Source organism: Myotis davidii, unplaced genomic scaffold (genome assembly GCF_000327345.1).
Source record: "Myotis davidii unplaced genomic scaffold, ASM32734v1 scaffold582, whole genome shotgun sequence".
NCBI lineage: Eukaryota > Metazoa > Chordata > Mammalia > Chiroptera > Vespertilionidae > Myotis > Myotis davidii.
The window spans coordinates 988-24,679 of NW_006294113.1; the positions used below are offsets into that span (position 1 = coordinate 988).

General features: G+C 38.9%; 1 protein-coding gene across 1 annotated transcript in view; it reads left to right on the forward strand.

Annotated features, from left to right (window-relative positions):
• The window catches only part of YEATS4 (YEATS domain containing 4), a gene marked incomplete at its 5' end in the record, with an annotated part of 25,203 nt that continues 1,511 nt past the window's right edge, over positions 1 to 23,692 (forward strand). Inside the window, 6 exons of the mRNA XM_006768156.2 lie at positions 1 to 21; positions 4,182 to 4,301; positions 6,756 to 6,822; positions 6,930 to 7,024; positions 14,959 to 15,051; positions 15,138 to 15,225. Coding sequence (XP_006768219.1) covers positions 1 to 21; positions 4,182 to 4,301; positions 6,756 to 6,822; positions 6,930 to 7,024; positions 14,959 to 15,051; positions 15,138 to 15,225 — 484 coding nt within the window. The remainder of the gene's footprint in view (positions 22 to 4,181; positions 4,302 to 6,755; positions 6,823 to 6,929; positions 7,025 to 14,958; positions 15,052 to 15,137; positions 15,226 to 23,692) is intronic.

Genomic DNA, 23,692 nt, shown 5'->3' on the forward strand with positions numbered 1-23,692 from the left:
GACTCCGGCGGGAGAGTGAAGGTCAGTGCCCGCCCGCCGGTCCTCCCTGCGCGGCGTGGGGAGGGCCGCGGTGCCCCACGAGGTTTCCAGGCGGGAGCGAGTCGGATCCCGGAGGGAGGAGCATCTGTGTTTCCCGGGCCCCACCTCACGGCGTCACCACCTCCTTCCGTCCCCGCCAACAACACAGACTTCGTGCTGGCTGGGGTTGGGGAAGGGGGATCGCGGGAGGCAGAACGCCGGACACGGTTGCCCAGGAAACCAGCCTCTCCAAGGCCTGGGAAAGCCCCCCCTCGGTCGGTCCGCTGGGGTCCCGGTCGTGGGGGTGCGGCCCACCCGCTGGGGAGGGTGGAAACAGCAGCAGATACTGGGTGAGCCCTCCGCCTGCCCAGCACCGTGGCCAAAAGCTTTACCCGGTTCTCCGCTGTGGTCCCCGCGGAACCTGACAGAGGCCGCGTTACCCAGAGCGTTTGCCATAAGTCAGAGCTGGGAGGTGGAAAGGGCAGACAACTTGCCCAGGTTCATGGTGTGGCCACAGCTGCGGCCGAACATTAACCAGGGCATGCAAAGCGCATTGCCTGGCACATAGGGACATGGACACCAGCTGCTTCAGTGTTTAATTCAAGTTATCATAGAGCCTAGCATAATGTTTGACACAGTGACACGTTTCCCTCCCACTTTCTTACTTACCCTAAGGCGCACATTCATTTTTAACACATTGCGGGTAGTTTTTATCGCGCGCCAACAGGTGGCTCTACTACTTACAGTCTACGTAAAACGTATAAATACGTTTCCCGCATACAATGTTTAAGGCAGGACCAACTGGTTCCCAATATAACACCTGTTTCTACCCCTTAGGATGTTTATTTAGCCCAAAAAGGAAGTTTTTTCTTTTTTCAAAAATATATTTTATTGATTTTTTACAGAGAGGAAGGGACAGGGATAGAGAGTTAGAAACATGGATCAGCTGCCTCTTGCACACCCCCGCCTGGGGATGTGCCCGAATCCAACGTACATGCCCTTGGCCGGAATCGAACCCCGTGACCCTTCAGTCGCAGGCCGGCGCTCTATGCACTGAGCCGAACCGGTTAGGGCTGGAAGTTTTTCTTTAAAAAGAAATTACCCACTTTTGCAACAATCTAGCTAGTAAAGGTTTTAAAAGAGTTCTTATCTGTCATGTTGTTTTCACATACTTTTAACTCTATACTGTGTTTACAACTACCACAACATAGTGCTTTAATATCATATGTAAAGTGAGAGTTCTGAAATTTCAAAAGCTACTGAAATTTAATGTAAGCAGAAAGAGATGCCGGGTAAATTGATAAACATACACATTTTGCCCAGACTTTTGGGGCAAGGTTTTGGACTGATAGGAAAGTATTAGCAAACAAAGGGTTAAAATAGATTTTGGAGAAGAACTAACAGAACTTTCAATACTTGTAATCAATCATGTTAGGTTCTGAAAGTTTGTAAGTTTAAGTCCCAAGGGACTTGAGATTAGGCCTGTAGCCTCAAATGCTTTTCTGCAAACATAGGCGTGAGTTAGTCATGTAAAGCTTAAAACCAGTGATTTTCAACCTTTTTCGTCTCATAGCACACATAAACTCATTACTAAAATTCTGTGGTGCACCAAAAATATATATTTTGCTGATCTGACCCAAAAAAATATGGTGGGGGGGGAGGAACTTTGCAAGTTCCTACCAACACCATAGCAGCCATGGGATCTATTAGCCACTCACCAAGTCAGCTCTTCTTATACTCACTCATTCAGGCCTTGAACCTGAGGCCCGTTCAGTGGTTGCCACAAAAGTCTCAGTAGCACTTACCGTGATTATTTACATTCTTATACAAACAGCTTGCCTTCTTCTGGACTAACTTAGGCTAATAGGTATTGAATTTATGTTACTTATTCAGCCACAATTAATAGTTTTTCCATTTGTTCACTGCTTTCCCTCATTTCTTATTGGTTACATTGGCACAGCACTTATCACATGTGTATATCTTGCTCTTTGACCTTCAGATACATTCTTACTATTGAACAGTTGATCTGAAATTCATGTGTAACATTCAGCATTTTGTCTTCACTTGAAATTTTTTCTCTCCTCCGTCATAATCTGTCAACACTCACTGCCTTTACACTCACCAGATGTGATGAGAAACATATACGTACATCTCAGAAATGAGCCCAAATGTAGGAAGCATGGCCATTGGCAGTAAACGAGCATCAGTCATCCAAGTGACACTTTATCATTATCCAAATCCAGCTGTAATATTTAACATTTTTATTTAGATTAATTTTTAAAAGCCCATTCCGCAGCATTAATATTTTTGAAATTATGGGTTTGAATTGCTAGTTATAGTTACGGTTTTTCAAATAGTGGAAAAAGTGAAGCCATAAATAATAAAATGGATTTATTATGTTTGCTCTTATTTTACCTAAAATCTTCATCCAAGTTGTCTTTAGTATTTGTACTGTGCTTTGGAAAACACTGCCATACGCTGATAAATAGGACATTATCATCAGCTGATTGCAGTTGAAGTTGGCGATCTTTATTCCAGAGCCTCACTTTAAAGTTTGTGAATAAAGATCCTTTTGTGTTTCTTTTCAGAAAAGCTCTCAAAGTACTTAACATAAACATATTTTTATTGATTTCAGAGAGAAAGGAGAGGGGGAGAGACAGGCACATCAATGATGTGAGAATAATTGATTGGCTGCCTTCTGCACTCCCCACACTGGAAATTGAGCCCGAAAGCTAGGCCTGTGCCCTGACCAGGAATCGAACCCTGACCTTCTGCTACATAAGTCGATGTTCAACCACTGAGCCTCATGTGCAGGGCTAAAATAGACATTTTCAAAGTGGGGACATTGTAATTAATCTGGTATTTAGTTATTTGTATTAATATGAAATGAGGATAATTGTCTAAAATTGATTTACTGAGAGAAATGATGTTATAAGCAAACTCTAGTTTTTGGCTTTTTTTTCAATTACAGTTGACACAATATTATATTAGTTTCAGGTGTACAGCATAGTGATTAGACATTTATATAACTTATGAAGTGATCACCCTTATATATCTAGTAACCATCTGTCACCATACATAGTACAGTACTGTTTACTATATTCCCTATGCAGTACTTTACATCCCTGTGACTATTTCGTAACTACCCATTTGTACTAATTCCTTCACCTTTTTCACACCCTTGTCATCCCCGTCCAACCTGGCAACCATCAAAATATTCTCTGTATCTGTGAGTTTGTTTCTGTTTTGTTTGTTCCTTTATTGCACATAAAGGTGAAATTATATGGTACTTGTCTGTCTCTGTCTGATGGATTTCACTTAGCATAATACCCTCTAGGGTCCATCCATGTTGTTGCAAATGGTAAGATTTCATTCTTTTTTATGGCTGAGTAATATTCCGTTGTATATAATTTTCCATTGTATATATCTACCACTTCTTTATCCATTCATCTATTGATGACACTTAGGTTGCTTCCATATCATGGCTATTTTAAATAGTGCTGCAATGAACATACAGTGGGGCCTTGACTTACGAGTTTAATTCTTTCCGAGACCGAGCTCGTTATGGAGCTCTTTAAGGAGCTCGTTAACTCAAATTACTCTGTCAACTCAAAGCAAAAAATTGGCCGAGAGACAGCTGGTATCTCGAAAAACTCGTTAGTCGGGACACTCGTAAGTCAAGGCCCCACTGTATGTCTTTTTGAATTAGTGTTTTGGATTTCTTCAAATAAATACCCCAAAATGGAATTGCTGAATCCTTCTTTGTCTCTTGTTATAGCCTTTGTTTTAAAGGTAGGTGGGTGGGTGGGAAGAGATCAACCAAAGAACTTGTATGCATATATGCATAACCCATGGACACAGACAGTAGGGAGGTGGGCTAGAAGGGGACAATGGAGGAAAAAGGGGACATATGTAGTACTTTCAACAGTAAAGATTTAATTAAAATAAAGTCTATTTTGTTTGGTATAAGTATTGCAACCCCAGCTTTTTTTGTTTCCATTTTCTCGAAGTGTCTTTTTCCATCCCTTTACTTTTAGTCTGTAGCTTTTCATCTGAAATGAGTCTCTTACATGCCTGCCATTTCTTAAAACAAACTTTCAGAACTCTTCTGTTTATTTGGGTAATGATACAATATTAATTTGTGTTTAAAATTTTCCTTTTAGGGGGTTACTATCGTTAAACCAATAGTTTATGGCAATGTTGCTCGATATTTTGGAAAGAAAAGAGAAGAGGATGGGCATACCCATCAATGGACAGTATATGTAAAACCATATAGAAATGAGGTAGGTACTGTTTTTTCCTATAGTTTGTTTTGCTTGAAAATAAATTTTAATATTATAGTGGCTCTCTGATTATAAAATTGGTCCTTTTTAGAAAAGTTACCCACCCCAAAAGTTGAAAGAATAAAGTGAGAGCTGTCATTTTCATATGATTGTTCAGTAGAAATTTTCCAAAAATGTTTTCTAATTAAAATTAAATTACACTAACAAGGACTGTGCTATAAACACAGCACATCTTCCAATCACCATGTCTTAAGTTAGCTTAGTATTTAATCAGATGTTTCAAGAATAGTAGTTAATTTTTAAGTGATAATTTGGTTGGTTATCATCAGAGAAGATAAAAGACAAAACTGCTATATAATCTGGCTGCTGGTAATTTTGTTTTGTTGTTGAATCTCTAATGCCTGGAATGCAGCCAGTCCATAGTAGGTATTCAACAGATACTTATTAAGTGAATAAACTATTCCTCTATTTAAACCCTTCAAAATCCACACGAAACAATGGAAACAACTCAAGTGTCTTGAATAAATAAAATATGGTATATCCATGCAATGGAATGTCATTAGGCAGTAAAAAAAGGTATTGGTACATGCTGCCACCACATGGAGAAACTGAGAAATAGTATGGTAAGAGAAAGAGGCCAGACACAAAGGCCACATATGCTATGATATCATTTTTATAAAATGTCAAGAATAGGCAAATCCTGACACAGAAAATAGATTAGTGGTTGCCAGTGATGGGAGGAAGAGGTACTTAAGAATGAGTGCTAATGGTATGGGGTTTCTTTTTATATGATAACAATATTCTAAAATTGAATATAGTGATGGTTGTACAACTCTGAATATACTAAAAAGCCACTGAATGCTACGTTTTAAGTGGGTGAATTATTTGGTGTGTGAATATCTCAATAAAGCTGTTATTAAAAAAAAAAAAACCACCTTCAATGACTACCTATTAGCCTCATAAAGGTAAAACTATCTTATTTTAGAGGCATGCTATGGTCTTTCATTATCCTATCTCGGCAGCATTATACCTTGTCTGTATTTGCTTCTTCATTTCCTTATACCCTACATTCTCCCAATACTAAATTACTTCTAGTTTCTCAAAGGAGCACTCTTAAACCCCTTCCTTCCTTCCTTCCTTCCTTCCTTCCTTCCTTCCTCCCTCCCTCCCTCCCTCCCTCCCTCCCTCTCTCTCTATTTTTACTATTTCCTTAGTCTTAGTTCAAGTGTATTTTCTTTAGAACTACTTTCTTGACCTCCAAAAACTGTTAGGTTAGGTGCCTCTCCTATGGCCTTATACCTCGTGCCCTCAATGACACAGATTACACTGAAATACTGATTTTCTTGTCTGCCGCCTACTCCATGGACAGATACTGAGGGCAAGACCCTAATACCATTTTGGCATCTGGTACCCAAAGTTAGTAGTCACTCATACTTGTAGAATAAAAATGAACGAAACTATTTCCAAAACAGACTTCAAAGATACTTAGGAAAGTCTACCTCAGAAAAAAATGTTCATACAGATGATGTTCTGTAGAATTATACACCTAAAACCTGTATAATTTTGTTAACCAGTGTTACTCCAATAAATTCAAAAAAAGGGGGGAAAATGTTCACAATATTATATTAAGTAATGAAAGCAGATATTAATATATCATTATAGTATGATTCCAATTTAAACATATTGGATGCAAGGTAATAAGCACACACAAAAATTCCTGAAAGAAAAAAAATTAATAAACATTTCTGTTGTTTGGCTTATTCTGTTTTGCATTTTTCTATAATGTGGTATGTTTGAAAAAGACACGTTAGCTAGGAGAATCCCTTTCATGTGTCAGAACTAAGGAATATGCTCTTGTGCTTCAAAATAAAATTAAGAAAAGGAGCAGTTTTATATCCAACAGTTTTAGCTGCTTAGCTTTATATGATATAATTTTCTTCTTTGACATTGCTTAGTTTTTAAATTTGCTTGGATAATATGGTTATTATAAAAATATTGGAAATGTACTATTGTTTTTATGGAAAAATTTTGATTTAGAGTATTGTCTATAGATAAATATAAAAAACTATTTGCAAAATAAGTGAATTGATATGTATATTCCTATATATTATGAATTATGAGAGAATTCACCGGTTTTCTTGTTTAAAATAAAAAAAAAACCCCAAATCTCCTAGGTATAATTCATGGTGGGTTTTTTTTTAGAAAATTAGATTCTGCCCTAACCGGTTTGGCTCAGTGGATAGAGCGTTGGCCTGCGGACTGAAGGGTCCCAGGTTCGATTCCGGTCAAGGGCATGTACAAAATCAATAAAATATATTTTAAAAAAAAGAAAATTAGATTCTATAATATTTGAGGGGAAATGTGTTTTATAAAATTAGGTACATATGCTTAGTGTATTTCTCTCCTAGTTTTTATATGTAGATGGCAGAACTAATTAATTCCTCTGTATTTCAGGATATGTCAGCATATGTGAAGAAAATTCAATTTAAGTTACATGAAAGCTATGGCAATCCTTTAAGAGGTAGAGTATAGTTTTTTCATTTATAATATACAAATTTAAAAAGAGCTAGGAAACTACATCAGTAATTTACAATTATAATTGTTTTATTTTTTTTTTCTCTTCTTCAGTTGTTACTAAGCCTCCATATGAAATTACTGAAACAGGATGGGGTGAATTCGAAATAATCATCAAAATATTTTTTATTGATCCTAATGAGAGACCTGTGAGTAATGGTAATCTTTGTAAATTTAAAGCAGATTTTTTTAGTAATTGTGAAAATGTAACAATACTTAATGAAGAGCATATTATGTGTTAACATTTTTATTCAGACTTACTTTATGTTCTCTTATGGTATGGTGTATTTTTTTTATTGGTTTTAGAGAAAGAGGAAGGGAGAGGGAGAGAAAGAGAAATATTGATCGACTGCCTCCTGCCTACTGGGGATCAAGCCCGCAACCTGGGCATGTGCCATGACAGGGAATCAAACCTGCAACCTTTTGGTGCATGGGACAACACTTAAGCAGGGCTGGCATGGTGTATCTTGCCATGAGTTAAGATTTTTCATTTTTAAGTGATGTGCCTTCCAACGCTTTTATCTTTCAATATAGAAAGAAGAAATACAGTGTGAACATTTATTAGAAAGAAACCATGAAAATCATATGATTACTACAGCAAAAATTTTACTTTTTAATTTACTGATTTTAGAGAGAGGAATGGGGAGAGAGAAAAAACAAACATCAATTTATTGTTCCACTTATTTATGCATTCATTGGTTACTTCTTGTATATATTCTGACCGGGGATCAAACCTGTCACCTTGGTGTATTGGAACAATGCTCCAACCAACTGAGCTACTCGTCCAGGGATACCACAGCAAAAATTTTAAATTCACTAATATCATTTGGTTACTAGTAATAAACAAGTTGAGTCCATATGCTATCTGAAATGGGAGTATCCAGTTTTTTATAGTTAAAAGCCTTAGAAATATAGTCTTGTTGCTTTTGCAAAGCAAAAAGTACTAGCAGCTTTACTTTATATCTTACTTGTGAATCCTTATTGATAACAACCAACTTTTTCATTTTATGGTCTCTTCTTATAAGATCATTGCTTGATAATGCAAAAAGTCCCTCAAACCTTTCACTGTGATCCCTCAGCAACTTTGTGAAGTTGGTGATATCTTCATTTTAGATAGGAGAATACTAAGGCTCAGAGGTCAAGTCACAGACTCAAAAATACAGTTAGTTGTGGCAAAGCTCGTTTTGAACCCAAGTAGTAGATTTAGACCCCACACACTTTCCGTTACTCTTTCTTTTGACAAACCACTAAGCCTCAGTTTATTGATTGGTTGATTGCTTTTATAGAGAGGGAGGGAGGGAGACAGAAACATGGATTCGTTGTTCCACTTATTTATGCATTCATTGGTTGATTCTTGTATGTGTCTTGACTGAGGATAGAACCCACAACCTTGGCATAAGCCTGTTTTATTTTTAAACCTAGAAGGCCACAACTCAGTTATGGCTCTCTCATTTCACATTTGTGTGGCTGGTGTTTAATTTGTTTCAGGGCTTGCTTTAATAGTTCTCACCACTAATTTTCATCTTGATAGATTTAAGCTCATTCCTTTGGCACCAAACATTTAGACTTTCATCATCAGATTAAAGTTTTAAAACTATATGTGGGTTTAAAGAAGTTGAGTATCACCCTGGCCAGGGCTCAGAGGATTGGTTCTTAACTAACTGTATTAGAAGTACTCGAAGTGTTTTTTATAAGTTCAAACTAATAGGCCCAATCCCCTAGAGCAGTGGTTCTCACCTTCCTAATGCCGCAACCCTTTAATACAGTTCCTCATGTTGTGGTGACCCCAACCATAAAATTATTTTCATTGCTATTTCATAACTGTAATTTTGCTACTGTTATGAGTCGTAATGTAAATATCTGATATGCAGGATGTATTTTCATTGTTACAAGTTGAACATAATTAAAGCATAGTGATTAATCACAAAAGCAATATGTAATTATATATGTGTTTTCCCATGGTCTTAGGCGACCCCTGTGAAAGGGTCGTTCGACCCCCAAAGGGGTCGCGACCCACAGGTTGGCGACCCACAGGTTGAGAACCGCTGCCCTAGAGAGTCTGATTCAGTAGGTTTGGAGAGGGGCCAGCACCCCAGGTGATTTCGATACAAGGTAAGATTTAGAACCCATTGACAGAGGCCATACTCTTCCTAGGTAGGAATTTCTTCATGCTGTCTCTGAAATAAGAATCTCCTTTGGGTTTTGCTAACTTCAGTATGGAGAATATTGACTTCTGTCATTAAGTGAAACATCCCGTTCAGGTTTGGGGTAGTTCTAGGATTTTTGTTGGTTTTTTTTTTTTTAATATATTTTTATTGATTTCAGATAGTAAGGGAGAGGGAGAGAGAATCATGAATAGGCTGCCTCCGGCACACCCCCCACTGGGGATCAAGCCCACAACTGGGCATATGCCCTTGACCTTCACCTCCACTGGGAATGGAGCCTGCAACCCAGGCATGTACCCTGACTGGGAATCAAACCATGATCTCCTGGTTCATAGGTCAATGCTCAACCACTGAGCCATACCTGCTGGGCATGGTGTGGGGTGGTTCTAGTTTTAAGAAAGCTCTACTTTGCCCTGACCCATTTGGCTCAGTGGATAGAGCGTTTGCCTGCAACTGAAGGGTCCCAGGTTTGATTCCAGTCAAGGGCATGTACCTTGGTTGCGGGCATATCCCCAGTGGGAGATGTGCAGGAGGCAGCTGATCAATGTTTCTCTCTCATTGATATTTCTAACTATTCCTCTCCCTTCCTCTCTGTAAAAAATCAATAAAATATATTTTAAAAAGAAAAGAAAGAAAGCTCTACTTTATTATAAGCTTCCTTGAACTTTTTATTGATAATTATTCGTACATTAGTTTTCTTTTTTCCTGTATAAACATCTCTGGCTCGTTTAAATATTTTTCATGTGATATGGTTTCCAGGTCTACCATTTTTGTTTTCTTTCTAGAGTACTCTCACAACAATTTTGTATGGCAAGAAATGATTAAATATTCATTATTTGCAAAATATTATTCAAATATCTTGATACAAGGATGAAGCACTGCTTTTGTTCTTAATCAAAATAGTCTTTTAAGCCCTGGCCAGTTTGGTTCAGTGGATAGAGTGTCAGCCTGTGGACTGAAGGGTCTCGGGTTCGATTCTGGTCAAGGACATATACCTCAGTTGCAGGTTCAGTCCTTGGCCCTAATTGGGGAGCATGTGGTAGACAACCAATTGATGTGTCTCTCTCACATTGATGTTTTTCTCTCTGTCTCTCCCTCTCCCTTTCACTTTCTCTAAAAATCAGTGGGAAAATATCCTCAGGTGAGAATTAAACAAATAAATAAATAGTCTGTTAAAGAGACTAGAGCACAAAATTTAGCAGATATTGAGAGAGATAAGAAGTCAGTAATGTTACTAGAGCAGAAGCTCTTTTTAACTTTGTAAGATTGCTTTGAATTCATTTTAATTTTGAGAATGTGTGCCCTTACCTATCTCTTCATCTGTTGTCCCCTCCTATCCCAATTGGAAAATACATCTCTGAAAGAAATCTTTATATCATGTAATTTTAAAGTCCACTCTTGGAAAAGTAAAGTACTATGTTCTTTTGCACTTCTGCAGTGATTGATTTATTAAATAGGTTTCTATATAGATCTACATAGGCCTGAATTTAAATATATATATATTACTTTTTAAAGAGAGAGGAAGGGAGAGAGAGAAAGAGAAACATTGATTGGCTGCCTCCCACATGTCCCCTACTAGGGATGGAGCCCAAAACCTGGGCCTGTGTGCTGACCAAGAATTAAACCGGCAACCTTTTGGTGCCCACCCAGCCACCCAGCCAGGGCTATGCCTGAATTTTAGTCCCCAAAAACTATTGTAATATTCTTTTAGTATAATGAAACCATTATACTTTTTCAATAGTTGGTTCTTACAGAAAATGTCATATGAGAGCTTATTTAAAATATAAAAGATGCTGGTAACTTGTGACTTACTTCTGTTATCCATTAACCTATTATAGGCCAAGCCATTGTAAAAGGAATGGTGTTTCTAAAAGCAAATGCTAAAATTGTTGCCCTGGCCGGTGTGGCTCAGTGGTAGAGCATCAGCCTGTGCTCCAAAGGGTTGAGGGGTCGATTCCTGGTCAAGGACATGTATCTGGGTTGCAGGTTTGATCCCCAACCCTGGTCATGGCAGGTGTAGGAGGCAACCAGTTGATGTGTCTCTTTCACATCAATGTTTCTCTCTCTCTTTGCTTCCCTCCTCCTCTCTTCCACCATCCCACTCTCTCTCTAAAAACCAGTGGAGAAAATATCCTTGGGTAAAGATTAACAAAACAAAAGCTAAAATTTCTATGCCTAGAAATACATCTGTAGTAAGTACAGGTGTTTTCATTGCTCTAAGAATCACCAAACACAGCTCAAAATTGGAGACATCTGTCTTGAAAATTTTCATTGCCTATATATTTTCATGAATGCCTCTGGTAGTCTAAATGATAAATTGAGGGGAGGACAGTTTTATATATTTTTTGAATTATAAAAGTCAAACATGCAGATTTTTTTTAAGTTTTTAAAAACAAAAAGTACAAGTCTTTTGTATTAGTTTCCTAGGGCTGCCATAACATAGTACCACAAACTGAGTGGCTAAACAACAGAAATTTATTCTCACAGCTCTGGAAGCTAGAAGTTCAAAATCCAGGTGTTGGCCCTGCTCTCTCCAGAGCCTTTAAGGGAGGATTCTTTCTTGTCACTTCCAGTTTCTGGTAGCCCCAGGATCCTTAGCTTGTGGCAGCATAACTTCATCTCTGTCTTCATTGTCACATGGCCTTTCTCTGTGTTTCTTCTTATGAGGACACTAGTCATATTGGATTTGGGCACACCCTACTGACTTTATCTTAATTTGATTACATCTGCAAAAACCTTTTTTCCAGATAAGGTCACTTTCACAGGGCCTAAGGATTAGGACTTCATCATATCGTTTTGGGGGACACAGTTCAACCCATAACATCTTGTTTTCTCCCATATCTGGCCCCTTGCCCAGGAAAACCATAGTTACTCTTTTCTGTTTCTCTAGAAATCACTCCCATGCATCTCATATAGTTTGAATTTTTCTTTTAGATAGTGCCTGTCAACTACTAATGAGGACAGATGATCTTTTTCATCTTTCCAGGTTTCTGTTTTTCATTTTGCTGGAGGAATTTCTTCAGAAAGGATGCCTGAGAAATAAACTTTCAGAGCCATTGCTATCTGAAAATTCTTTATTTTTACTTCATACTGTTTGGGTGAAAAATTCTAGGTTCCACAGGAAGATATGCATGTTCTCTTGTCTATGCGTGGAGGGAGATAGTAGAAAGCTAACAGGCCCAGCTGCCCCCAACATTCTTGATTTCTCCACCTGCCAACTCTGAGCTCTGAACCTCTCCGGGGCTCCTCTGGGAGTGCCGGCTCCCATCTGTGTACAGTTCTCTTCCCTACGTTTCCAGGTTGTGATTTCCCTGTTATGGAATATCCATCCATGTAGTCACATGCCCTTGTTTATTCCATACATTTCTCAAATTATCTGCTTGGAATATGGCTTGTGATTGATGCATGGTTACTTATAATGATTTTTGCTAAGTTTTGGAAAATTCTCCGAGGCCTCTGAATTGGTTTCTCCAACTTCAACATGAACTCTGATATTTTGCCAGCTGGGTTTTATTTTGCTAAAGTAATCACACATTGTTCTACAAAACTTTTCCTTTGATGTCTTACTACACTTGTTTTTTTTTTATTTTGAAGACATGTTCATGCCAAAGTGAATTGCCACTGACTTTGTTACTTACGTAATCTTTTTTTTAATAATGTTTATTTCTTGAAGTATTACAAAGAGTATTACATATGCCTCCTTCCCCCCCCCCTTGACATTCCCCAAGCCCCTTCCCCCCAGTGTCTTGTGTCCATTGGTTATTCTTATATGCATCCATATAAGTCCTTCGGTTGATCTCTTAATCCCCCCACCCAAACCCTTTCCAGGCTTCCCACTGTAGTTTGACAATCTGTTCAATGTTGCTCTGCCTCTGCATCTACCCCTGTTCATCATTCTATACTGGTCCCCATTATCTGTCCCAACCTCACTGGAGCAGTCCCAACCTCTCTGGGGCCGTCTCGGCCTCACCGGGGCTATGTCAACCTCACCGGGGCCGTCCCGACATCACCAGGGCCGTCCCAGCCTCACTGGGGAAAGACTAAGTTTGGCCCTCTGTCCCCTGCCAGGCGGCTCCCCACCAGACAAAATCTCCAGGCGTTCTGGTGGCTGAACATCCAGCACGCTTGCTTGGACTACGCCCTCCACCAAGTGCACAGACTGCCTGTCTGCCATCCCCCAGTGTCCCACGCGAGACTGCAACCAGTGGGCGTGCTTGTGCGCCTGCTGGTACAGCGGTTCCACATCGCTGGCCCGGCTCCCACCCTGGCCTGCCCCAAACCTGACTCCGCCCCCCGAGTGCATCTCTCTGGATGCGAGGAGCTGAAATCTGCAGCCAGCTGGGTTGGGCTCTACTTGGTGCCTCTGCACATCCTACTCAGTCTCAGTGTTCTTCTTGCCTCCCTTCTAGTTGTAGAGCCTCCACTGGGCCAGCTTTCCCATGGTTCCGTATGATAGCTGTTTGTCCTATAGTTGGTAGTTTCGATGTTGTTGTGGGAGGCAGCACGCACAGGACACTTCCTTACGTTGCCATCTTGGTTCTCCTGGGTCTGCTTCTTGAGTGTGTCTCCCATGGGTGCGAGCAGTTGAAGTCTGCAATTTGTTGGGTTAGGCTGCAAAAGCGCAGGTAGGTCTTTTTGTGCACCTGGCACAGCTTGGATGGGGATGTAAATTGATTAGGGCTGGGTCTCAGGGAGTTGCCAAGGGCGGAGCAAATAGCACTGGCAGCGTCTCCGCGGCCCCTCACCTCTCCGGGACACCGGGGCTTCACGTCCCCCAGTGCTGGCAAGCAGCTGTGCGACAGAGCCTCCCTCGCTTTCTGATGGCTGCGAGGCCATGCCACCTCTCCCCGTAGGGTCTGGTGCCTCATGATCCTGCCTTAACCAGCTCAGTGGATTTGAGAGTTTGTAAAAGCGCAGGCGTTTCCTCTTGTGCCTCTGGCACAGCCTGGATGGGAATGTAAATTGAATAGGGCAGGGTCTCAGGGAGTCGCCGGGGCGGAGTCTCTGCGGCCCCTCGCCTCTCCTGGACACCACCAGGACTTCGCATCCCCCAGTGCCGGCGAGCAGCCGCGCGTGTCACCTTCCCTCGCTTTCCGACCACTGCAAGGCCGTGCCGCCTCTCCCCATGGGATCTGGGGCCTCAGAGACCCGCCCCGAGCAAGCCCAGAGGATTGGAGGGTTCGTAACCACGTCCGATTGAAAAAAAACCGCGCATCCAGGCCTGGCGTGTGACTGTGTGACTGTGTTTTTGGCGCCTCTGTAGCTCCTACTCAGTCTCACTGCGCTTCTTTCTTTTCTTCCATTTGTAGATCTCCCACTGGGCCAACTTCCCCATGGTTCTGAATGGTGGTTGTTTGTCTTATAGTTGGTAGTTTCAATGATGTTGTGAGAGGGCAGCACGCACAGGTCCACTCCCTATGCCGCCATCTTGGTTCTCCTCCTTACGTAATAATCTTATAGGTCGCCAAAGAAATTATCTTACCCTCATAAGCATTTTAGTATTAGTCATTCCTTTTGAAAGTATCAAAATTTTTTTCCCCATAGCAAATTTGTAAACTTTAATCTTCACAGAACAGCTGTCATAATCTAATTTCACTTGTGTTAGTGATTTTCCAGTTTAATTTCCAGAGCTGTATCTTATGTTATTTTTGTATACAGTCACTCTCTAGAAATGCTTTGTAACAGATCTTTACTTACCATCTTCAGAATGTTCATGTTTAGATGTGGATGATGGTAATACCTAATAGGAAAGTAAAAGTACAGAGAGTTTTGAATGATTTGCCACAGTAAATTGAGACAAGATCCTGAATTTGGTATGTTTACTAATTCCAGTCTCTAATTCAGTTACAGAAATGACAGCATTTCACAATGATGAAGGTAACCATTGCACAGATGTGATGTCTGTTTTTATTTCACAGGTAACCCTGTATCATTTATTAAAGCTGTTCCAATCAGATACCAATGCAATGCTGGGGAAAAAGACAGTGGTTTCAGAGTTCTATGATGAAATGGTAAGATTTTATAACGAGAGTTTTAAAAGCATTTTAAATTGTAGAACTTTGAAGCTATTAGGCCTTTTCTCATTTTATCTCATTAGATATTTCAAGACCCAACAGCAATGATGCAACAATTATTAACAACATCTCGTCAGCTAACATTAGGAGCCTACAAGCATGAAACAGAATGTAAGTGCCATGAGTTTATAATTAATCCTGGAAAATAGTGAGTATGGAGGAAGAAAAACTAGGTGCCCATAATGCTCTAAAGCAGCGGTTCTCAATCTGTGGGTTGCGACCTCTTTGGAGGTTAAACGACCCTTTCACAGGGGTCAGTGACCTAACACCATCGGAAAACACATGTATAATTACATATTGTTTTTGTGATTAATCACTATGCTTTAATTACGTTCAATTTGTAACAATGAAAATACATCCTGCATATCAGATATTTACATGACGATTCATAACAGTAGCAAAATTACAGTTATAAAGTAGCAACGAAAATAATTTAATGGTTGGGGGTCACCACAACATGAGGAACTGTGTTAAAGGGCCGCGGCATTAGGATGTTGAGAACCACTGGTCTAGAGGGTAGTGTTTTCAGGGGGAAATAAACCAGTATATTTATAGGCTGAAAGAAGTGATGGGACCCAGTAAAAGATTGGGTGGGGGACGAGAATACAGGGGAGAAGGCAGTTTCTATTTAACCCTTATTGGTTTCAATATTGTTTTGTTTGTATTTTTATGAAACTCATGACTAGAAGTTAAAAGATCTGAATATTGATTATAATTTTGCCACTTAGTAGTCATTTAAAATTTAAAATCATACTCATTTAAAAGTTTTATGCTTCACTTTCTGCATCTGCAAATGTATTTACCTGGCCTACTTCATTATGAACATAAAACATATGTATATGACGACTTTGACAAGGTAAAAAAGCACCTAATATGCTATTTTAATTTGTTATTGGTCATTTGTGCTCCATAGATCTTCTTTCTCCCATAGCATAAAATGTTCCAAATTGATAGAGAAAAATTCTTTTTTTTTCTTTTTTTTTTATTGCTTAAAGTATTACAAAGAGTATTACATATGTCTCCTTTTTTTTCCCCACCCTTGACGAGAAAAATTCTTTTAAAATTCAAGTGACCACATTTTTGTGTTTTCAACAAAACAAATAACTCATTTAAGTAGGTACAAGTAATTAATGTGTTTTATAAAAAAGCTTTTCTATAAAATATATTTTATGTGTTAAAGCTTATCCATGGAGCTGTGTATCCTTGGGAAGTTTTTGCCAGTAAATTGCATGTTATGAATTATATTCACTTTATTTTCTTAATAATATCAAATCAGTAAGGAAAAAAAAGATAATTTCAAAAGTGGTACTGGCACAGTTGATAAGCTTTTGAGAAGAAAACTTAATTTAGATCATTGCTTCATAGCATTTATCAAAACAGAATCCAGTTTAATTAAAAATAGTTAAATGTTTTTTAAAGTCAGTCAACCTATTATTTAAAAAATTAGTGAAATGGCTGACCTGGCTGGGGAAGAGTTTTTAAAATTGAGATGTTAGAAGAAATTACATTAAAGGAAAGAAAAACCTGATTTTGTAAAAAATATTTAACTTCTACATTTCAAAAGGGCAAAGAAGAAAAATAATTTTGTAGAAATATGGCAAAAGATTAGTATCTTAAAAACCCTAAAATGGACAAATGAAATACAGGGTGTCCCCCAAAAAATGTATACACATTTTAAAAGCTGATAGCTCAGTTTTTTAAAATGAATTTTATTTTAATAAACACGGTTTTTATAATTATTCAAAGAACTAGAGGCCCGGTGCACGAACTTGTGCATCAGTGGCGTCCCTGGGCCTGGCCTGTGGGATTGGGTCTAAACCGCCTCTCTGACATCCCTCAGGAAGTCCCAGGTTGCGAGAGGGTACAGGCCAGGCCAAGGGTGCACAATCAGGGCTGGGGAGGGACATGGGAGGTTGGCCAGCTGGGGAGGGACCGTGAGAGGGCTCCAGAGCATGTTCTGCCTGTCTTGCTCAGTCCCGATTGGCCAGACCCTAGCAGCAAGCTAACCTACTGGTTGGAGCGTCTGCCCCCTGGTGGTCAGTGCACATCATAGCAAGCGGTTGAGAGGCCTTGGCATATCATCAGCATATTACGCTTTGATTGGTTGAACGGCCAACTGGACTACCAGACACATAGCATATTAGACTTTTATTATATAGGATGTGCATACAGTTTTTTGTGACACTGTATAAAAATTTTAAACTTCAGTTAATAAATGGACAAAAGACATGGACAGGTGAAAGAAGAGATCACTAGTAAATAAAATGGGAAAATATTTGTCCCTGCTAGTAATTTTTAAAATGTAAAAAACTGGGAGGGGGAACATCTGTAATACTTTCAACAATAAAGATAAATTTAAAAAAAAATAGTGAGCTCTGCTGGTATGGCTCAGTGGTTGAGCATCAACCTATGAACCAGGAGTTCACAATTTGATTCTGGTCAGGGACATGCCCGGGTTGTGGGCTCAGTCCCCAGTAGCAGGTGTGCAGGAGGCAGCCGATCAGTGATTCTCTCTCATCAGTGATTCTCTCTCATCAGTGATATTTCTATCTCTCTCTCCCTCTCTCTTCATCTCTGAAATATATTTAATAAAAATATATTAAAAATAAAATGAAAAGATAAATTTTAAAAACTGTGAACCAAACAATGAGGGACCATATGGGTATCAAATCAGCAAAAGGAATCTTTAATAGTGGGGATGTGCCCTCAGTGAATAGAGCGTCGGCCTGCGGAATCAAGGGTCCCAGGTTCGATTCTGGTCAAGGGCATGTTCCTTGGTTGCGGGCACATCCCCAGTGGGGGGTGTGCAGGAGGCAGCTGATCAATGTTTCTCTCTCATTGATGTTTCTAACTCTCTATCCCTCTCCCTTCTTCTCTGTAAGAAATCAATAAAATATATTTTAAAAAAATAGTGAGGATGTGTTGAACTTTACATTCTCATAAATTGTTTGTGTGGGTATGAATTGCTTTAGCCTCTTAGGAAAACAATTTAGGAATGTTAATCAAAGACTTAAAAAGATATGTACACTCTTACCAATTTGAGGGCATTATACTCAATATTTGGTAATAATAAGATAGCAGACTTATTGAGTGCTTACTATTTGTTTTTGTTTTTATGGTTTTATAAAAAATATATTTTTATTTTTAGAGAGGAAGTGGGAGGGAAACAGAGCTAGAAACATCAATGATGAGAGAGAATAATTCATTGGCTGTCTCCTGCATACCCCCTACTGGGATCAGACCAGCAACCCGGACATGTGCCCTTGACCGGAATTGAACCTGGGACCCTTCAGTCCTCATGCTGACACTCTGTCTGCTGAGCCAAACTGGCTAGGGCAGAGTGTTTACTATTTGTACTGTTCTAAATCTGTACATGTATAAAATTTAATTCTACAATTATTTTATTAAGTACTCCATTTTATAAAAGCAAACAGGTATAGTTAAATTACTTGCCCATAAATACAGCTAATTATTGGTAGAGTCAGGACTACAGCCCAAGCACTCCTCAGAACTTAGGCTCTAAAAACTTAGTAATATTTTTAGATAGAGTGATATTCAGGATAGACATTTCTCATTATGAAGCATATTAAAAGTTTATAAAGATACTTGTGCTAGTAGTAAACCCATGCAAATTTAGTTAAACACTAATGATTTAGCTTTTAAAGTAATAGTTGCTTTTACAAGGAATAACTTAAATGAACATCCAATGAGAGCTTACTATGTACTAGACAAGCACTTAACATTTCATAACTTATTGGATACCATAACAACCATAAGAGGAGGGTACGACTTTTAGTCCTATTGTATAAGTAAAGACCCTAGAGCAGCGGTTCTCAGCCTGTGGGTCGCGACCCTTTGGCAGTCGAACGACCCTTTCACAGGGGTCGCCTAAGACCATCCTGCATATCAGATATTTATATTATGATTCATAGCAGTAGCAACATTACAGTTATGAAGTAGCAACGAAAATAATTTTATGGTTGGGTCACAACATCAGGAACTGTATTTAAAGGGCCAGAAGGTTGAGAACCACTGCCCTAGAGCTACAGATCAGAGCCAGGATTTTAAACCCAGAGTCTGTACTCTTAACCAATAAGCTATCGATCTCTATGTAAAAGCCTTATAATCTGTGCTTCAAACCAGTAAGTAAGATCAGCTCTGCACAAATAATTATTCTTCTTTGGATTAATTTACTCCAGCTTGAGGCTTCATTTTGAAATTTAAATATATAAGCATTTAGTATGTAGAAAGCAGAAAAGTGGAACAAAATAAAAGAAGCTTAAAAATGTTTTCCCCCATGATCTCATTGCTAATTAACCTCGGCCTTCTTCCAGATATATCCTGCCCTTTGCGATCTTATGATTTGTCAAGAATAAAGGGTAACTAAATCAGACCAACGGAATGTGTATCTACTGTGAATGCTGTCTTTCTGACAAATGAATCAGGTCTTCCTGACTAGATTTAAGACTTAAAATAACACAGGACTTCTTGTTGTTCCCTAAATGTACATGTGCTGTTCTAGGGCCTGCTATGTGTACTTCCTCTACCTACTTCCTTTCTCATTCTGTAGAACTTTGTTCAGTTTTTCCTACTTCCAAGATGCCTTCCTTCATAATCACATACCCTTTCCTTTCCCCTTAGTATAAATCCAGTCTGCTTTCCTGTCTCCCTATGATTGTCTTATGACATTGTACTGCATTTTTCTTTCTTGTCCATCTTCTACCTCTGTACCCCAGCATGTAACAGTGTTTTTTAATTGATATGGAGAGAGGAGCAAGGGAATAAAATATTTTGCATTGTAAACAAAGCACTGTAAACAAAATGTGAAGACTTTGTTTCAAACCATGAAAAACTATTGTGTTCATATCACAAATGACTAATTTCTTTAATATATAAAGAGCTCCTACATCTCATAAGGCCAGTAACCAATAACCAAAAAGCTTCTGCACAGCAAAGGAAACCATCAACAAGATAAAAAGGCAACCTAGTGGAAGGGAGAAAATATTTGCAAATCATGTATCTGATAAGAGGTTAATATCCAAAATATATAACTCATACAACTCAAGAGTAAAAAAAGCAAACAATTTAATTTAAAAATGTGCAGAAGATCTGAATAGATATTTTTCCAAAGAAGATACAGATGGCCAACAGGTACGTGTAAAGGTGTTCAACATCACTAATTGGGGAAATGCAAATCAAAACCACAATGAAATAATCACCTCCCAACTGTCATATTGCTATTATAAAAAATGCATCAACAGCAACAAAGAGAAAACAAACACAGAAAAAAAAGGCATCAAACGGGTGTTGGCAAGAATGTGGAGAAAGGGAACTCTCACGCACTGCTGGAGGGATTGTAATTTGGTGCAGACATGGTGGAAAAACAGTATAGAGGGTTTTCAAAATCTTAAAAATAGAACTACCTTATGATCCAATAATTCTACTCCTGGTTATCCAAAGAAAATGAAAATACTAAATATACATATATATACATACATACATACAAATATACACACACACACTGCCACGTTTATTGAAGCATTATTTATGGTACTCAAGATATGGAAACTACCTTAAGTGTCCATTGATGGATGAATGGATAAAGAAGATATGGTATCTATATATACACAGTGAAATACTATTCAGCCATAAGAAATAAGGAAATCTTGCCATTGTGACAACATGGATGGGACTTGAAGGAATTATGCTAAGTGAAATAAGTCAGACAGGGAGAGAAAAATACCGTATAAGCTCACTTATATGTGGAATTTAAAAAAAACAAAAAGTTCAAAGATACAGAGAACAGATTGGTGGTTGCCAGGAGGTGAGGGGTGGGCCAAATGAATGAAGGGGGTCAAAAGGTATAAACTTTTTTTTAATTTTTAAAATTTTTATTTATTTTTAGAGAGAGTAAGGGTGAGAGAAAGAGAAACATCAATTTGTTGTTCTACTTATTTATACATTCATTGGTTGATTATTGTATGTGCCCTGACTGGGGAATTAAACCTGCAACCTTGGCATATCAGGATGATGCTCCAACCAACTGAGCCACACTGACCAGGGCTAATTTTATTTTTTAATTACAGTTTACATTCAGTACTATTTTGCATTAGTTTCAAGTGCACAGCATAGTGGTTAGACAGTCATATACTTTATAAAGTATTCCCCTCGATGTTTCTAGTACACCCACCTGGCACCAAACATAATTATTACAATATTATTGACTATACTAGTATTGCCTATGCCCTGCTTTACATCTCCGTGAGGTAAAACTTTTTTAAAAAATATGTTTTTATTGTTTTCAGAGAGGAAGGGAGAGAAACATCAATGATGAGAGAGAATCATTGATTGGCTGCCTCCTGCACGCAACCCAGGCATGTGCCTTTGACCGGAATTGAACCCCCCGGAACCGTTCAGTCTGCAGGCCAATGCTCTCTCCAGTGAGCCAAACCAACTAGGGCCAAAACTTTTTTTAAAAAATGGAGGTGAAAACAATTTAGAAATAAAAGCAGTGAAAGAAAGTACAGAGAAAAATATGGATTGTTTTGGCAATATAAATATCTGTATTACAAAATGTATCACAAAAAGAAAGTCACTAGCAATGAGCAAAATAAAACATTGCATGTTTTGAATGTGCTAAATGTCTCACATATACATACAGTCTTCTTCCCTTGGTATCCGTTGGGGATTGGTTCCAGGACACCCGGAGGATATGATAATCTGCAGATGCACAAGTCTCTTATATAAAACTAGAGGCCTGGTGCACGAATTTGTGCACTGGTAGGGTCTGGCTGGCCCACCCCAATCAGGGTGGGGGGCTGATCGGGGTTGGGGCTGGCCGAGGAGAGGGGCTGCAGGCAGTTGGTTGGCTGGCCCCGCCCCCTGGTTCAACTCCTGGTCCAACTCCTGGCCAAGGGGATAATTTGCATATTAGCCTTTTATTATATAGGGTAGGATGGTGTATTTGCATATAATTTATGCATATTCTCCTATATACTTTGAGTCATCTCTAGATTACTTATCCTACCTAATACAATGTAAATGCTATGTAAATAGTTGTTGAACTGTATTGTTCAGGGAATAACAAGAAAAAAATAGTATGTGCATGTTCAGTACAGATGTGATCATCTAGGCCTAACTGCATAGTACACATTAATAACAAGGTAACATTCTCCCCCAACCCCCACCCCCAGCCCAGTATTTTAGGTCTACAGATGCAGAACCCATGGATACAAAGGGCCAGCTATATTTGATTAATCCTTATAAATCCTCTGAGAAATACAGAATTTTAACTGTATCATACAGAAAGATGAGACTGAGGGAGACCTAGAGATGTCAGCATTCAGCTAATAAGGGGCCAGGGGTATATTTGAACTCAAGTCTTTCAGATTTCAAAGGTTTTTGTGTATGAGTGTTTTTTATTGATTTCAGAGAGGAAGGGAGAGGGAGAAAGAGATAGAAACATCAGTGATGAGAGAATCATTGATAGGCTGCCTCCTCCTGCACATCCCACACTGGGGATAGAGCCCACAACCTGGGTGTGTGCCCTGGTTCATAGGTCGATGCTCAGCCACTGAGCCTCGCCATCAGTGCTCAAAGGGTTTTTTGTTTTTGGTTTTTTTTCCTTCACCAAACCTTGCTTCTTCCAATTAGAGATCATTTTACGCTTTACTTAAAGCATAACTATGCTTTAATGGTTATCAGCAGCAATTACCTGTAATGTCCACAAGATGGAGATGTTGGGTGAAAGTAGACATTTCTCTTTGTAAAATAGAATGCTACACTAGTGGAATATTTAAATAGATGAATTCTATTTTGCTTAGTGATATTTTCTTTAGTAACTTGTTATATAGGCAGCTTGAATGTTATAAATATCATTTAATGTTTCTCTGTCATAATAGTAGTTAATATGACTTTCTATGTACCGGATAGTATTCTAGATACTTTATATACATGAATTCACTTAAAATCTCCTCAAAAAAGAATATGGAGGTGTTTTTTAAATTATAATATCCATTTTAGAAATGGATATTATAATATCCATGATGAAATGAGCATAGAGATAATAAATTATTCAGAGTAGTACAGCTAATAAATGGTAGAACTAGAATTCAAACCTAGGCAGTTACTGCTCTCTTTTTGGTTTATATCAGTTTTACCTGTACATAAATGTAAGAACACTATATATTTAGTGTTCTTATTAGTTAGATGTCTTTGGATTGTATGCCCCCTTATTTCCAGATTAACATGTATATGGAGAAAAACAAGGATATCCTAGCTAATAAAAGAGAAACATGGTAAGTGGCGTACGACCGCTACCCTTCCCATTGGCTAATCAGGCAATATGCAAATTAACTGCCAGCCAAGATGGCGGCCGGCAGCCAGGCCGCTGAAGCAAACAGGAGGCTTGCTTGCTCCAGTGAAAGAGGAAGCCAAGGTTCCCCGCCTGCCACTGCCAGCCTCTGAGCTGCACTCCAAGAAACAATGTTGCAATTATAGAAGATGAACAAACCCCAGAAACCTGTTTACGGCCAGCCAGGCCTCAAAGCTGGAGCTGCAACAGTGTTTCAATTATAGA